General features: G+C 32.0%; 1 protein-coding gene across 2 annotated transcripts in view; it reads left to right on the top strand.

The window, feature by feature from the left end:
- Positions 1-6,312: 6,312 nt before the first annotated feature.
- LOC143067464 (cytosolic phospholipase A2-like) overlaps positions 6,313-18,236 on the top strand; it is a 34,362-nt gene continuing 22,438 nt past the window's right edge. The window contains exons 1-4 of one of the 2 annotated variants that reach the window (XM_076240755.1): positions 6,313-6,392; positions 12,982-13,182; positions 14,586-14,607; positions 15,450-15,510. In XM_076240755.1, coding sequence (XP_076096870.1) covers positions 12,998-13,182; positions 14,586-14,607; positions 15,450-15,510 — 268 coding nt within the window. In that variant the 5' untranslated portion in view covers positions 6,313-6,392; positions 12,982-12,997. Of the gene's footprint in view, positions 6,393-7,939; positions 8,036-12,981; positions 13,183-14,585; positions 14,608-15,449; positions 15,511-18,236 lie in introns of those variants that run through there. The other variant, XM_076240756.1, reaches the window with a different exon arrangement.

The raw sequence follows: 18,236 nt of genomic DNA, 5'->3' as shown, positions 1-18,236 counted from the left end.
TGTTAAAACCCGGCTTTAACATTTAACATATGTAAATGTCATATATTATAGGACTACGTATGCACATTGAAAACTTGAACGGAATTACGTACAATTAATTTGTAGTAAACGATAAACATCGTTCAAATTGAATTATCACAGCTTCTGATTAATTGTTTCTCTGAGATGGTTAAGAGTCGAACATAAAAGTATTAGCAAAAGGCGACAAAACATGATTCAGAAATCAAAAACGAAAAACCAAAGCACTTTTGTTTATGATATCTCAAAACTGACAACGCCATGGCTAAAAATGTAAAAGACAAACAGACAAATAATAATACACATGGCACAACATAGAAAACTAAAGAATAAGTAAAACAAACTCCATAAAAACTGGTGGTGATCTCAGTTGCTTCGGAAGGGATCCTGCTCAACGTGTGGCACCCGTCGTGTTGCTCATGTTATAACTTATATAATCCATTTACATATTACTCTTCACGAACCCGTAACATACATGTACTCTTTTAACGAAATTTTCTTCGATACACCGAATGATGACCACGAAATGTTTTTCCTGATGAATCGGAATCAATTTGAATCACGTCTAAAAGTAGAAGTTTAAAGCCGGTTACAACCATCAAATTATTAGCATTATTGATGTTTTGAATTAGATTTCTTTACTACAAATGAAGGCTATCATTGTATTTCATTCTTATTATATTGCTTCAAATTTTAAATTCCCGTATGAGACATTTATATATCACAATCAGTTATGAGTATACAAAGATACATATTTTCCTTTTTCATTTCAAATATTTGTTTGTATTCGGACTATATTTTAAAATATAAAGTTATTGTGAAACTGGTAATAAAAGTTATGGCGTCCGTAAAATTTAAAAAGTTGAAATCATGCCTTCGTAAATTTTACGGACGCCATCACGGGCTTCAAAGTTATTGTGAAACTGCCTATTCTAGAGGTGGCGTGAATCAGATGTGGATACTTAAAAATTCAAAAGATCTTTTAGAGTACATACAATCTAACTCTCTTTCATCTTGTAACAGTATTAAAACATTTGACTTTTCTACCCTGTACACAAGTATTCCACATTCCAAACTAAAAGACAAATTGAAAGAGTTGATATTACTTTGCTTCATAAAAAAGAATGGCCAACGTAGATACAAGTATCTTGTCTTAGGGAGGGATAAATCCTACTTTGTAAAGAATCACTCTGATTCAAACAAAAAATTCTCTGAAACTGATATTATCAAGATGCTTGATTTCTTGATTGACAACATATTTGTTACGTTCGGAGGACGTGTTTTTCAACAGACTGTCGGCATTCCAATGGGAACAAACTGTGCCCCTCTACTCGCCGACTTGTTTCTTTATTATTATGAGGCTGACTTCATGCAGGAACTTCTTAGGAAGAAAGATAAGAAGTTAGCAATATCCTTTAACTCTACTTTCCGCTATATAGATGATGTTCTTTCACTAAACAATTCAAAATTTGGTGACTATGTGGAACGCATCTATCCAATCGAACTAGAGATAAAGGATACTACAGATACAGTTAAGTCGGCTTCATATCTTGACTTACATCTAGAAATTGACAATGAGGGTCGGTTGAAAACAAAACTTTACGACAAAAGAGATGATTTCAGCTTTCCAATTGTGAACTTTCCATTTCTAAGTAGCAACATTCCAGCAGCACCTGCATACGGGGTATATATCTCCCAATTGATACGATATTCCCGTGCTTGCATTTCCTATCATGATTTTCTTGATAGAGGTTTGCTGCTCACAAGGAAGCTATTAAACCAAGAGTTCCAAATGGTGAAGTTGAAATCATCCCTTCGTAAATTTTACGGACGCCATCACGAGTTGGTTGACCGTTATGGAATAACCGTTTCACAAATGATATCGGATATGTTCCTTACGTCGTAACTACAATCCCCTTTCATGAATATGACCTACCGAATTAGACTATTTACCGGATTTGTAATCACTTAAGCAACACGACGGGTGCCACATGTGGAGCAGGATCTGCTTACCCTTCCGGAGCACCTGAGATCACCCCTAGTTTTTGGTGGGGTTCGTGTTGTTTATTCTTTAGTTTTCTATGTTTTGTCGTGTGTACTATTGTTTTTCTGTTTGTCTTTTTTATTTTTAGCCATGGCGTTGTCAGTTTGTTTTAGATTTATGAGTTTGACTGTCCCTTTGGTATCTTTCGTCCCTCTTTTAAAAGAAGCGGGGTAACATAAGATGTATTAATCAAAGTTTAAATATATATTGCACACATTCATCACCATTAAAGTGAACAATGGGACAATGCGATATCGGATGTTTTGTTATAAGATCTTGAGAAGTTTTTTTTATACAACGCTACATTTTGTTTTAAATACGATCGATGAACGAAGAATGCAAATGCACCGTTTCAAATACCTGGCCAATGTAAAATTAACATTATTTATTGAATTACTGTAATATTTCATTCTGGCTCCCATTTATATCTCGCTAACGTTCCAACACAAACCAACTAACTCTCATATGGAACCAACTTTCACACGTTCACCACTCAGAAATTGACATTTTAATTTAAATCTTACGCTTACCAAAAACTGAAGCCTTCCTTTCACTTTGCAGTCTTCCGCATGCGGAGTTTGTCACACGATCCAACTTTTTACGTTCTATTATTTTTTCATTCATATTATACTGCTTCAAATTTAAATTCCCGTATTAGACATTTATATATCACAATCAGTTATGAGTATACAAATATACATTCTAGTCTTTTCTTATTTCCAATACTTTTTTTTTGTATTCGTACTATATTTGAAAAGGAGCAGGATAACAAAAGATGTATTTATCAAAGTTTTAATATATTTTGCACAAATTCATCACAATTGAAGTGAACAATGGGACAATGCGATATCGGATGTTTTGTTATAAGATCTTGAGAAATTTTTATACAACGCTACATTTGGTTTAAAATGCGATCGATGAACGAAGAATGCAAATTCACCGTTTCAAATACCTGGCAAATGTAAAATTAACATTATTTATTGAGTTACTGTGATATTTCGTTCTGTCTATGAAGAAATAATGAACAGATATATCATGTTATTGAGCAGTATTTACGAAAAATAACATCAAGGGACTGTGAAAGAAAGTAAAATCACAAAAAATACTGAACTCCGAGAAAATTCAAAACGGAAAGTCCCTAATCAAATGGCAAAATTAAATGATATAACACATCAAACCAATGGACAACTGTCATATTTCTGACTTGGTTCAGGCATTTTGAAATGTAGAAAATGGTGGTTTGAACCTGGTTTTATAGCGCTAAACCTCTCACTTGTATGACAATCGCATCAAATTCCATTATATTTACAAAAACGCGTGAACAAAACAGACATAATAGGTAACTTTGTCAAAATAGGGGTACAGTAGTCATCACCGTGTCACAAAACCCAATTAGAACAAAAACAAACAAATATTTAACAAAGAAGCACAAAAAAAGCATCTATCAAATTTAAAAACCATCTTAATTGCTTACCTATATATGTATTTTAAATCAACCCATAAAGGATTGAAATATTTGAAATTTACTCCTAAGACTGGTATTTGTTTTTGCAAATTCAACGAAAGGAGATGGTTTTTATGATTTTGGGCTATGCGTATGTACTTCTGTTTGTTCTTTCGCCTTTTCATTACAACGTTTATTTTTTCCCCCACATTATATACGACGATGTAAGTGATATCAACTTTCAATTTTGTACATGTGTGCATTTAGAAGTGAACTTAAAAATATATGCCGTATTACACGTTTGATTTAATCTCAAGATTCGCTTAACAACAATGAAAATGATATTGTGACCATTTCTTTTCTTTATGGACGATTTATGGTTTCATTTCAATGTCTGGTTTTTTTTCAAAACGTTTCGGATGTTTGTGGTGTTTGTGGTGGGTTGTACAATATAATATTTTGGAAAATCTTTAATACCTCTTTTTCGTGCATAACATTTTTACAATTTTTGAATTATAATAAAGTGAGAAGTGCAACATAATCGTATTCGTAGTCCTTTAAAGACAAAAACTCGCATAAGAGAGTATCTAGATTTATCTTTGTGTCATTATTACAATATAACGATGTCTTTATAACGGCTTATATATTTCTTGATAAGAAGATGTTGTATAGTTTCCATGATAAGACAAATATCCACTAAAGTTCAAGTAAAGTGGATGTAAATAATTTTAGCGTTGTCAGTTTATTTTCGATTGATGAGTTTGACTGTCCCTCTGGTATCTTTCGTCCCTCTTCTATAGGCAACCGTACGACCTTGAGAGTATTGACAGTATTCGCAGTTACTGACAACTAGTTTTAAGCCATGAACAACTAATGAAAATATCCTTTATCGGAGTGTGGTCATAAACTGTGATAAACAGTATAAGAACAAGTCAGCTATTAAAGGGGCACAATATGTGCCGATAGGAATATCTACAACCTTTCGATAACCTTTATTGCCGAAACGTACATAAATGTTGTGGAGAACAAAATTTTAATTTCAGTAAGAAAATTTAGCATATTTCATTTCTTATTAGAGAAAACAAGCTTTTTACGTATACGTGTTATGGTGTTTTTTCATTTTTCTTTGTATATTTTTGTTACATACTTTTGGCGTGGCTCTGTATCGATACTTCCCTCAATTGTATTATTGTGATATGGTCATTTTTTTTTGTATTCGTGTCTTTCATTTTCGCTTATGTACTTTGTCTAAGGAGTGCAATTTTGTTTTTCTATTTGACTTAGTTGTTTGTTTTTAAAGTGATTAAGATGATAACACAGTGATGAATGGCATAACTTAATTTTGGACGTTGTGACCTATTATATGTCTGTTTGTTTAGGTCACACATTGTTGTTAATATAAAGGAATTTTATGCGACTGTATGCAAGGATAGGGTAATCCACTATTTTGTACACAAGGATATCTGTACCAAGTCAGTAATATAACAGTTGTTTTCCATTTGTTTGATTTTGCTATTTGTTAAGCAACTGTTCGTTTTGAATTTTCCTTAGAGGTCACTTTAAATAAAGAAAAGACTCATTTACATGTCCATACTTTGTTTAAGATCAATGTCATGTAAATAACCGAAATGTGCTGAATAACATTGGATTAATTAAAAACTAAGTGTTCAAGCTTCAGACTAGAAGGTTCTTTTGCCATTTGATTTTATAAAGCATGCATGGGATTTTATAATTCTGCATTATCCCATTGGATTTTGCAGTATACATGGGATTTTGAGTAAGTATGTTGTAGTTACAACATTAAAGAAACTTCAATGTGGTTCCGTGCAGCTGCAGTAAAAATCTATACAGCAGTCGAAATTCAAACGACAATTACATATGTTGGTTCCAAGAGTAATTAAAAAAACTTAGAAATGATTGACTATAGAAAGAACAAAAATGCTCCTGAATTACAATGACCCATAACATTTAAAGTACAACACAAAATCGCTTGAGAAATGATTTGTTCTTTAAGTAATCTGCTAGGTATCGTTCACTTCACAAATATGAATGAATTATTCCATCCACAATTAAACGTAAATATAAACTCAATCTTAACCTGTCAACATAAAAATTCAAACTCAAATCATTATTAAATAAAAGAGCCCCTTTTATACTACCTAAAGTAAATTAAATTTTCAATTGATCTTAGATAAAAATGACAAGTCTTCTTATTTTTTGTACTTAATTTTTTAAGATATCAAAACCCAGGTAAAACACATCGACATGACGTTCTTTGAGTCCGATAACTATACAAGGCAACAAGAAATATAAAACGCAACAAAAAAAAACATACAAAGCAATCATGAATGCATTTTTCATATTATAAGAATTTAATACACAATATCAAGGAATAGATCTAGACTTGTCAAATTGGTCATTATTTGCAGAGTGATGTGTTTTTATCAAAACCATTGACTAAAGTCAAAAACGTGACATGTTTTTTCTTGTAGGTTTATTGTTTTCTAAGAAACAAAAATTCGCATAAAATTTCGAAAACCGATACTAAAAACTTGAACATGAAATAGAAAAAAATGGTACCTGTGGTCATTATTACAACATTCTTTTTATTTCGATGGCCATATTTTCTGAATTACATGACTTTGTATAATTGCTTTGCAAATAAAATAAAGTAAATTTTTTTTATTGTATAGTTTTTCTTACTGGTCACATTTGATGATAAAGTAGAGTTAAAGGCACTATGTGTATCGTTACTTTTGTTGACTAGTATACATGTTTAAACTATCAAGTTTCACCTCACCGAGCGTGACCTACAATGTGTAGGCACACTGAACAAAAAAAGTAGAGGAATTTCAAAGGACTACATCTTGTGTTTTCATTCTTAAGGTAGGCAAATTATAAGCGAATTTTCTTAGTATATAGAAGACATCTTCTTTTTCAGAGGTTAAGCTGAACTGAAAACTAAAAGAAAAATATGTGAAGTCAAAAGCAAGCAAAAACCAAACAGTCAATTAGATTCATGCATGAAGTAAGAACCTTGAATCGCAAGGACTTTAAATGCATAGTACATCTTTATCAGAAATTCTAACCAAGTACACAAAACGTTTCTTTTCTTTTCGAAAAGATCAACTTAAAACTTGGACAAATTAGGTTTAACTCAACTTTGATTTGGAATAGATGTTATATAAGATAACAAGTTAAAAATGGAAATAACAAATACAATCGTTATAAAAGCAGTATGGCAAGATAATATCTAGAGATTTCTCTAAGATATCCTTAAAAAAAGACGTTTATTAAAAAAGAAAAGAATTAGAAATCACAACTTATTCATAGAACAAGAATGTTGTCAAGTACATTGATGCACCATCAGCACAATCATTGTCTATGTTCAGTGGACCATGCAAATGGGATAAAATCTCTTAGTTGCCATTAAAATTAGAAAGATCATATCATAAGGAACATGTTTACTAATTTTCAAGTTGATCAGACTTCAACGTCATCAAAAACTACCTCGACCAAAAACTTAAACCTGAAACGGGACAGACGGACGAACGGACGAACGAACGGACGAACGGATGGACGAACGAACAGACGGACGTACAGACCAGAAAACATAATGCCCATATATGGGGCATACAAATGTCAACATTTCAATTTCCCGGAATTGAAGAATATGTCGAATATTATTAAACGTGTTGTTTTCCATCTCTTAAATCATAGAATATAAAAGCTAGACTGTTAACTTTATTGTAAAAGTAACGAAAATTTTAAAGCAACATAAAAAATATTACTAAAGAGAATCGAAAGTTACACATATTCATGAATGTATAGAAGTAAGTAAAAAGTTGACGAATCGTATTATATCTTATCATTGCTTATAGACTCAGGGGACGTTTTCGAGGTTGTATGATACCCTTACCATTCTATAATTGTTTTAGACTGTAGGTCTTGATTTCCTTTTGCTATTTTTGTTGGTAAGTTTGTTTCTCGCCTCACATCTTTATTGATTTATATCTGCATTGTATTTTGGTCTTTAAGTTTGTGAAACATGATTATCCTTACAAAATATAGAACATAATTTGTATGTTTTATTAGGTTCGAGAGAAATTGAACCAACATTTCAAATGGGTCGTTTGTTTTTAATGGAAAAAAAAAACCAACCTTAAAAAAAACAACTATTGACTTATTTGTATTTATTTTCTGTTTGAATTCATTTCTTATTTACCTGCTATATTTTTTAATGTCACCAAATTCTATGTTCTGTATATTAAAAACACACAACTTAAAAATTTTCGACAAATAAACAAGGACACACGACTGACTTGTGTGCAATTTAAAACAAATACAGCAAATAAACCCCTCTATGTTGACTGATTGTAATCTTATTTTTAAACCAATATAATTTTATAGCCAAATATTGTATTCAAAATTAGATAAAAGATGTTGCTTCCCTCAAGTCAATTGTATATCCGGTATGTGACCTATTTACGATTGTACGAGGATTGTTAATGGAATAAACAATATACTGTGTAAGTACGTTTATGTACACATTTACAAACTATTCTATATGTACAATTTCTTTTTTAACCCACTGATTTGTATATAAATTCTTTGAAATTCTATACATGACTTCTGTTATAGTGTAATTATAGTGTACTACATAAGTATCAGTAGTAAAACATAATAATTTAACTTTTAAACATTTTTTATTTGTCAAATGAATTTTGATTCAAGGTCTTGCCGAATAGTTTGAATAATATAACGTCAGTCATGTAGGTATTAAAAGGTAATTTATCCGTCATTTTTAAAATTTGATTACAGTTGCCTTGGGGGGCGATCGCCAATTGACATTGCAGTCATTTTCGTAAAAAAATATCCTGTTTCAAATGTTCAAACTCAGGCAAGTTTAAGCTTAGGTGGATAAGATTGTTAATTGTATGTCCTTTCTGGTCATAAATTACTTACCTGTTTGGGCACTTATTAATATGTTTCACTTTCAAATATAGGCTTTGAGTGTTCCCGATGAAGATTAAAATGATAAAGCTCTTCGGGCACATACACTTTGTAAAGTGTTACTTCATTTTTGTTTTGCAATTAAAAGCAATGAGTTTAACCAAATTTACAAAAAAATAATTTTTCAGAATTGAATCTTAATGTGGAATTATCGGAGTTATTATCCCAAACCATTAAGATTCCTTGCCTATCCTGTATTCGTCTTTGCGTACTGATTTGGTTACGCTCTTAATTTGAAGGCTTTTCAGCGAGGGACATTTAAAGGGTAGTATTGTATGCGAATCTATATTATGTAGATAACCTCTAACATAATTGAATTCAAGAGAGGCGAAATATTCCAAAGGGATATTCAATATCATCAGTCGAAAAAACTGGCAATGCAAACGACGAAAAGTTAAACAATATAAAACACAAAAAACCATTCCGAAAACTAAAGCTGTGCAACACAAACCTGACTAAAAACAGGGGGGATCTAAGGTGCTTCAGAATGTTAACCATAATGACATTAAGCTTGGTAAATATTGCCTTAAGGTTCTAGAAAACTATGACACAATATCACTGATATTTTATCAGAAGAGTATAATCCTGTTTTGAAGTAGGGTCACAGTGTCTCGGCAGGATGAAATAATCAAGAATTGAATTATTTTTCTGTTTTCGCTTAACTTCTCTAAAGGAAAGATACATCAATGGAAATGTGTAATTGTAAACTAAGTGAAGTAGACTTAGAAAGCGCTTAAATATATGATAAATATATATGTAAATAAGATATCACAGTTTTAAGTAGTATCAATGAATACTTCCTTATACAAAACAAGATGACAAATCCTACAAAGGTATCTTTTAATATTATTTATTATCATACACTAAGACGAAATTCATAACTATTGGATAATTTTTAATTGTTTATTTTGATAACAGGCTGCAAATACGACGGAATATTAACTAGCTTTCACTTTCTGAAGTTCTATTTAATCGTGATACCTCTGATCTAATATGTCGAATCTTTCTAATACATTCAACCGCACAATGATTGGATGCATGTTCAACGAATAAGAAATAAATACATAAGCTACGTTAGACCAAGTCAACAATTCTTGGAAAAGCCAGTAAAAAGGGTTATAACCTGAAGGACGCCTCCGAGTGCGGGAATTTCTCGCTGCATTGAAGACCTGTTGGTTACCTTCTGCTGTTGTCTGTTCTATGGTCGGGTTGTTGTCTCTTTGACACATTCCCCCATTTCCATTCTTAATTTGATTATGGTATACACACAATAAACACAAAACATTGATGGGAAACTCTTAAAAATTTGATCGGATTACCAAATATTTTTTTTTAATAACTATAAAGTAAAATAACAAAAATACCAACCCCGAGGAAAATTCTAAACGGAAAGTCCATAAGCAAATATATTAAGTGATTATGACAAACTAATTACGTAAACGATTATTTCTGCGTAGAGTCTTCTGTAACTGTTGATCATTCAAATTTTATATTACCAATATAAGAATATGGTGAAATTAAAAAAAAAACGAAAAGGAATGAATCATTAGTGAGCAAGATATTGAAGATGTGCTCGTTAATCTTGATATTTCAAAAGCTACAGAGACAGATTTAGTCAGTTCAAGACTCCTGAGGTCGGCCACAAATGTATTGAAGTAACCGTTTTTACAAAATCTTTTAATCGATCCCTACTGATAGCTATATATATATATATAGGGAGGTGTCAAGATGTGTGGAAACTAGCAAATAGTATACCTGTTTATAACAACAAGGGTGGCCCAGAATTTTTGATAAGGCTATAACACGATTGGCATTCTTCAGAAAGCTGAATTTTAAACTAAAAAGGAACAATTAGAAACCATATATTTATTTTTTATAATACGCCCAGTCTTAGAATATAGTGATATTGGTTAGGATAATATCCCTGATTATTATACCTGATTATTAGGAAAATCTTAAGAAAACTCGCAACTCGAAGCAGCAATCGGCGAAGGTGGTATCAAGATAGCACCAAGGCATTAGCTGTAAGATGAAACAGGTTTGGAAACTCTCCAGTTTCGGTTTTATAAACATTAATTGTTAGAATTTCCCCAAATGTTTCACAGAATTTGTTCTGATTATCTTTCTGTATTAGTTCCAAATCAGAGGCTACAGCTACATTACTATAGGACTAGGGGTCTTTAAACTATATATAATGCAGTAAAAGCTATTACCAGCCGTTATAAAACCTTTGGAATAATATTCCACCCGAAATTCGTTTAAATCAATACGAATCCCATATTTGAATTTCAAGTAGAATTGCACTACCTAATTGTTATATTTTTTCATTAATAAATACTTTTTAAACTAACCACACTACGCAATTTTTTGTATCGACAATGATGACTCAGTGTTTTTTTTTTTTTTTATTTACTTCCTTTAGTTTTTTTTTTTATTATTAATTAGGTACAACCACGCTTCCGTGGAAAGGCCGATTTGTATTTGTTCTGATTGATATAACTTTTTTCTCCTTCCACCAAATCATTTTCTAGCTGTTTATAGTGGTTCGCGAATCCCTAGGCTGCTAGCTTCGGTCAAATTTTATCAAATTGATACTGCATATGAGAGTTATTTCGGCTTCTGACTTTGACATAAGAGATATATAAAAGTAACCCATGAACCATAAGCGACAGAGACCTAAGGTATCTTGATTTGAGGTACTTGGTCCACCATAAAGCAAATGATGTCAACGTCATATGTCAAAGTCATGATTTAAATTTTGCCTTTTGCTTGTGTGAGCTTCTTATCTCATACTATAAAAGCTGCATATGCAATAATTGAAGCTAAATATATGGGTTATTGAGACGAAGATCTGATACATTCAGCCCGAAGCGATCTGATAATATGTTATTGTAGCCTGAAATGTTAAAAATTAAATATACATTAAGTATGTCTTTATTATGGTAAATGATAAAGCCATAGGGTCTTCTACAAATTGTAAAGTGACATTTGAGGTTGAAAGGCGATGGCCGAAAGTGTCCACGAGTAAACCTGAAGTAGTAAATTATCTCCCTTTAATTTTTCAGACGAATGTATTCCCAGCAATATATGTATTGAATGCGTATGAGAACCATATGCTTGAGTATTTAGTTATCAGGAAGTAGCTACAGATAAAAAAAAGTGTGGAAAGTTTTAGTTTTTGATTCTTAGAACGTTTACCCATATTGTTATACTTTTCTCCGAATAGAATTAATTATAAAACATTTGCATATCGTCAGCTATTGTATACATGTGTATAGTTGACGCGGTTGGATAGATTACCTCTCAAGTTACGACTGGTTGTACCTTATGTTAGTTTTAATTAATATTATCTGTATATTTATTTCGTTTTGATTAATGTTGTATTGTCTACTAAAAAAAAAGCGTAGTATTATATTCCAAATTTTTGCTATGATGAACATTTTGGCAATGATGAAAAGTATTCCTGGAACATATACCATGGTATTATACTAACATTTCAACAACATCCAAAGGTATATACATTTTTAAAAGCTAGTTAATTAATACAATGACAAATTGGCTTCAATTTGAAATAAGGCAGACATTTATGATAGACTATTCAATCGGAAGGTAAGTTCACCAAAAGTTAATTACAAATTTGACATTTTATGTCATTAATACGTTAGGTAGAAAAAGCAATTTAATAATTTACGATTCGGATAAATGTTCTTTACCGGTATGGATTTAATATTCATGGGTACAGGTTAAATAGCAGTATTTTATATTATAACTTTACTAAAAAATTGTCATTTTCATCTGAACTGTGTTTTCAGAGCAATATAATACATACATTTTTTGTACTATAGATTGTATTCGTATAACACACTAGTATATTAATCTATCTAAGAATTTCTTTAGTTCAGTATATGTCTTTCAGCTTGAACCTTATTTCTTGATATAATAATTCTACAACTGATATGGAGAGTCGCTAGATATGCTATATCATTTACAAATTTGATGCAAAAATAAATTTTTACACAGGCTTGATCGATTGATTGTTGTTTGCTATCAAGAGACAAATTCCTCATGCATATTTAGGGAAATATAGAATTGATAATACTCCAGTAAATAGGGTCTGCAGAGTGGTTCAACTCGGAGGAGCACACGAGCTTAGTTTCGATTGCATATGGAACCATAGAGCATTTTAGACAATGACAAACGTTTTGTTTCCGTTAAGTCCCTGATGGACCCTGACAGAGTTGTTTCAAGGGTTATGCACGCTCCTTTTATCTAATTCCAACCGAAGCGAAGGTGGTTACATATTAAAACACTCCCCAGTTATTATACCTCTCACACTGGTAAAACTATTCAGGATTTCTTTAATAAAAGATTTCCATTCTCAATTTTATTATGTTGTATGGCAAAGCAATTATAAAAATTATTCACAGAGAATAAATAAGTTAGATCGCTTATTATTTTTCAGGTCTGAATAATTAAAAATGGCACAAAGGAGTTTATCTACATCGTCATGTCAAGCGGATTCATCACGGAAACGTCCTCTAACGTTAAAACTGTCAAATTGTAAGCAACAAAGCGAAGATCATACTCAATCCAAACCATACAGTGATGAGCCAGACATGCTCCGCCGAGTACATAGTTTTAAGCATAACAGGAAATCAAGCAGGTAAACACGTTTATTAGTTTTTATTATGCCATAAAGGTACATAATGTTTTCTTGTCTGTGCGGTAGTTAACATTATAATTATGATCACAACGTAGTATGCATAGGAAAAAAAGGGATGTTTAGAGGTACAGAAATCAAACGACAAAAATACAAAGGAAATCATAATCAATGTGTTGTGAACTTTTTAAAAAATAATTGTCGAGTTTTTTCCTATCATCGTGAAAAGGTATGAAGATAGGTAGAAACTGAAAACAACAAAAATTATCATAACTACAAAATCTACAAAAACAATTAGGTTCGGGGTGACATGAGGCAATCCTGCTCCGGTTGTCAAGATATACATACTTTGTAAACCCCATCAACTTATCAAATGACTCTTTATATGAGTTGTAGCCCTGAACGTGCAATTTGCGACTACTTTGTGAGTTTTGCTCATTATCTCGAAAACAATGATAGAACAGTAAACAGCTAAACATTATCAGCATATGAAGATCTTTAAAATTTCAACTGCTAAAAAAAAATTGGATGACTTCTAATAGGAGAAATAACACTTAAATGACAGTTTAAGGATCTACTTATCCTAGCTTCCGGAGCACCGGAGATCACCCTCAGATTTTTTTGGGCTTCGTGTTGCTTACTAGTCTTTAGTTTTCTATGTTGTGTCTTTTGTACTATTATTTGTCTGTTTGTCTTTTTATTTTTTTTAAGCCATGGCGTTGTCAGTTTATTTTCGATTTATGAGTTTGACTGTCCCTGTTGTATATTTCCTCCATCTTTTATACCAATGTTTGAGTTTTTGTATAGTATTTCGAAAAACCGACACGTAATTCAGTGGTTGTCGTTTGTTTATGTGTTACATATTTGTTTTTCGTTCATTTTTTGTACATAAATTAGACCGTTAGTTTTCTCGTTTCAATTGTTTTACATTGTTATTTCGGGGTCTTTTATAGCTGACTATGCGGTATGGGCTTTTCTCATTGTTGAAGGCTATACGGTGACCTATAGTTGTTAATTTCTGTGTCATTTCGGTCTCTTGTGGAGAGTTTTCTCATTGGCAATCATACCACATCTTTCTTCTTTTTAAACATATGAGTTGAAACTGGAAACAGGAAAAACGACCAGCAGTAGAAGATTAACTGAAATCTTAGTATAACCGTAACCATTTGACGACTCCTTATCGGATTCCCCCTTCAATGATGAAATGTTTTTATCTCGAGATACAGGTCATGTAAATAGAACAATGAGCATCAATACAATATATGTATATATGTTTGACAGGTGAGTAATTTAAGCTGATAGGAACCTCGTATTGTTTTATTAAATTAGAGCAGCCACCTTGCAGTTTTCATAAGGTGGTTACTAAAAAAGTAAAGTTACTTATCTTATTATTGTTTAAATTTCAGGAAATCAAAAGTAATGTACAGGGTAAGTTTAACTTTTATTGAGGAATCAAATGTATTCTATTTATTCACTTTATACCTTAATTACAATTGATGTGTATGAATGTAAATACAGTATTGCAATGGTTGACCCAAACCATGTAAACATTGATGCTATCTACACACACACAAAAAAGAGGAAGAGAAAGAGAGAGAGAGAGAGCAGGTTACAATAGAAAATTTCATATTACCGACCATTTTCAGTTTATCAGTTGGAGTATCTTTATATTTATTACATTTACGTTATTATGATTTTTGTAGGAAAACTAAACACTAGCATTTCCGTTTCTATGTACAAGAGAACCTTATTAGGAGCATATGTCTTTTGTAAATACTAGTAATAGGCGTCAGGTATTAAAACAGGATTCGTTCGGGTCTAGTGGGATCAATAAACTGAGAAGTAAAACTAACATATACCGACTTGATAGTTCAAAAATGTTCTTAAACGGAGGTGTTATTTCAACTATTTTATATCAAATTAAAAAAGGAAATGACAAACTATTAATGCCCCTTCTCCCCTCCCACCTTAAATAATAGTATCTGTATATGAATCAAATACAGAAAATTGTCAGTAGACTTTTTATCTGATCTAAAGAAAACAGAAAAAAAAACGGAATCGGAGAAGTTTATTACTCTACGAGTTATTGTCTTACCTGACCGTTTTACATCTACTTATATTTTGTTTTGGGTATTAACTTTAACCATGCAATAAAAATAGAAAAATAATTATAATAGTATATATTTGCCATTTGACATTTGAGAGTAAGGCTCTAATGAGCTTCTTGTTTTTTTGGTGTAGCGAATAAGCGTCTGTATCTGTCGTTTTAGGTCAGAGGCAAGTCAATGATAAAAGTAAAACTCTCTCCAGTCACGCCTCCTGCTCATGAAGGTTAGTCGATTTAATGTTAGATAATGAATTCACTGTAACACAGTATAGGTGGCACGGTAGTATTTCCTGGCCCATAAGGGATAATGATAGCCTTTATAGAATGTTCATCACTTTCTTACACTGCCAAAATTTCTGCAATCACAGTTAACTGAAGTACTTTCATTTTACTATTCAGAAATGAATTTGAATGTGTATCATGACCGTTTACTTTGTTTGCTATTTAAAAAAAAAAACCTAAAGCCACTAGTGCATTTATGTCTTTTATCGTGCAGTGAATACAAAATTCTCAAAAATTCTCAAAAATTCATTTTCATCTGTCTGTAAAATTATTTTATATTTTTCTACACCTAATTTAACCCTCAGTTTGGGAAAGTATGTTCAGTTGATACTGTTTTTTTTGTCTAATCACACTGTTCAGATACATTTACTTAGGTAAGGTACATAAAAGAGCACCATAAATTCTGGAATGCAAATACTACCGTGCTACCTATAAATATATAGATAAAAGACCATCATATATGCATCAATTTATGGTTCCTGCTGCTTTCACTATAAAACTGTTAGATATGATAACTGGACATTATATTCTTTTTTTAAAAGGAAATTTAAAGTTGTGGATTGCCTGTATAAATGTATCAAAATAAAGCATCTTATTGATTACATTCAGAAGTAAACCTTAAAATTTTCAATTGCACAGTATTGCACATTAGCAAGAAATCTTCAATTGCACAGTATTGCACATTAGCTAGAAATCTTCAATTGCACAGTATTGTGCAATCAGAAGCGGATTTAGGGGGAGGGGGCCAGGGGGCTCCGGGCCCCCCTTTTTGGGAACAAATTTGGTTGCTGATATAGGGAATCACTGAAGCGTAACTGGAGTGAGCCCCACTTATGAAAATTTCTAGATCCGCTAGTGGCAATAGCAAGAAATCTTCAATTGCACAGTATTGCGCAATAGTAAGAAATATCTAATTGCACAATATTGCGCAATAACAAGAAATTTTCAATTGCACAGTATTGCCAATAGCAAGAAATATTCAATTGTACAGTATTCGTCAAAAATTGAATTCTTAGGGTTCTATGATATGCTGAATCTAACCATGTATTTAGATTTTGGATATTGGACCATAACAGGTAAATGTCAAATTAAAATTTTTTATAAGTTTTTAAGTTGAAGTTATTAGACCACATTCATTCTGTGTCAGAAACCTATGTTGTGTCAACTATTTAATCACAATCCAAATTCAGAGCTGTATCAAGCTTAAATGTTGTGTCCATACTTGCCCCAACTGTTCAGGGTTCGACCTCTGTGGTCGTATAAAGCTGCGCTCTGTGGAGCATCTGGTTGGAATAAGGAAAAGGGGAGGTGAAAAAATTGAGGGAGTAAGGGGGGGGGGGGGGATTTTCTCATTTCAGATTTCATAAATAATAAAGAAAATTACTTCAAGTATTTTTTTTTTTGAGAGGATTAATATTCAACAGCTTGGTGAATTGCTCAAAAGAAAAAAAAATATTTTAAGTTCATAAGACCACATTCATTCTGTGTAACCTAAGCTGTTTCGACTATTTAATCACAATACAAATTCAGAGCTGCATCTAGCTTGAATGTTGTGTCCATACTAGCCCCAACCGTTCAGGGTTCGACCTCTGCGGTCGTATAAAGCTGCGCCCTGCAGAGCATCTGTTCCATTCATTTGTTTATTTTTTTAATTTGTGTGAATTAACATTGTTACAGTAAATGTTAATTACTACACTTTCATACCTCAACAAATGTTGTAATGGTACATGTATCACTTATATTTATATCCATATAACAAAACAAAAAATGAAAAGAAATAATTTTGCAATACCTTTTGAATACTATAACTTTTTAGATATTTAGACATATTAAGACTAATTAAGTAGATGTTGATAATATCTGCTTGACATGCTTGAAATTCTATCAGATTACTTTTGGAGCAGTTATGAGTCTTTGGAGCGTGCTCACAAAGGTTCTTTTGGTGAAATCATTTTCATATTGGTCAAAATTTTTCTTTACTTCGACCAGCTTTGGAGGAGATATAATCAAAGAATTGATATAAATCAGCACAGAAGTTTACTTCCTAGCTCATTTAGCCCCAAGCATCATGTCAGGGATTGTCATTACTAAAAACCAATAAATATATTCTAATCTGAGGGACAATTCGACATTTTAACAAAAAAAAAAATTACTAATGATACTGACGATCCACCACAAAGTAATATAAATAGAACCATACCAATAAGCAGTAAGCAAATACATATAAAAAAGATGTGGTATGATTGCCAATGAGACAATTCTCCACAAGAGACCAAATCGACACAGAAATTAACAACTACAGGTCGCTGTACGGCCATAAACAATGAGCAAAGCCAATACCGCATAATCAGCTATAAAAGGCCCCAAAATGACAATATAAAACAATTCAAACGCGAAAACAGAAAACTAATATGTAACACTTAAATAAACGACAACCACTGAGTTACAGGCTCCTTATATCATGTTCTCAAATCTAGATATCATCTCCCATTTAGAAAAAAAAACACGTGAAAAAATGAACCTATTATGTGTTGCTCTCCTAGCTACAAAATGTATCTAAAGTCAAAGATGTAGAACATATTCTATCATAACCATTTGGTAACTAATGTAATTACTGTCTCCTCCATGCCTGTCTTGAAAAAATATTAAATAAATAAAACTCCTAATG

The sequence above is a fragment of the Mytilus galloprovincialis genome, chromosome 3 (assembly GCF_965363235.1).
Source record: "Mytilus galloprovincialis chromosome 3, xbMytGall1.hap1.1, whole genome shotgun sequence".
Taxonomy (NCBI): domain Eukaryota; kingdom Metazoa; phylum Mollusca; class Bivalvia; order Mytilida; family Mytilidae; genus Mytilus; species Mytilus galloprovincialis.
Note: the sequence above shows the minus strand (reverse complement) of the source record. Positions and strands in the feature narration are given on the sequence as shown.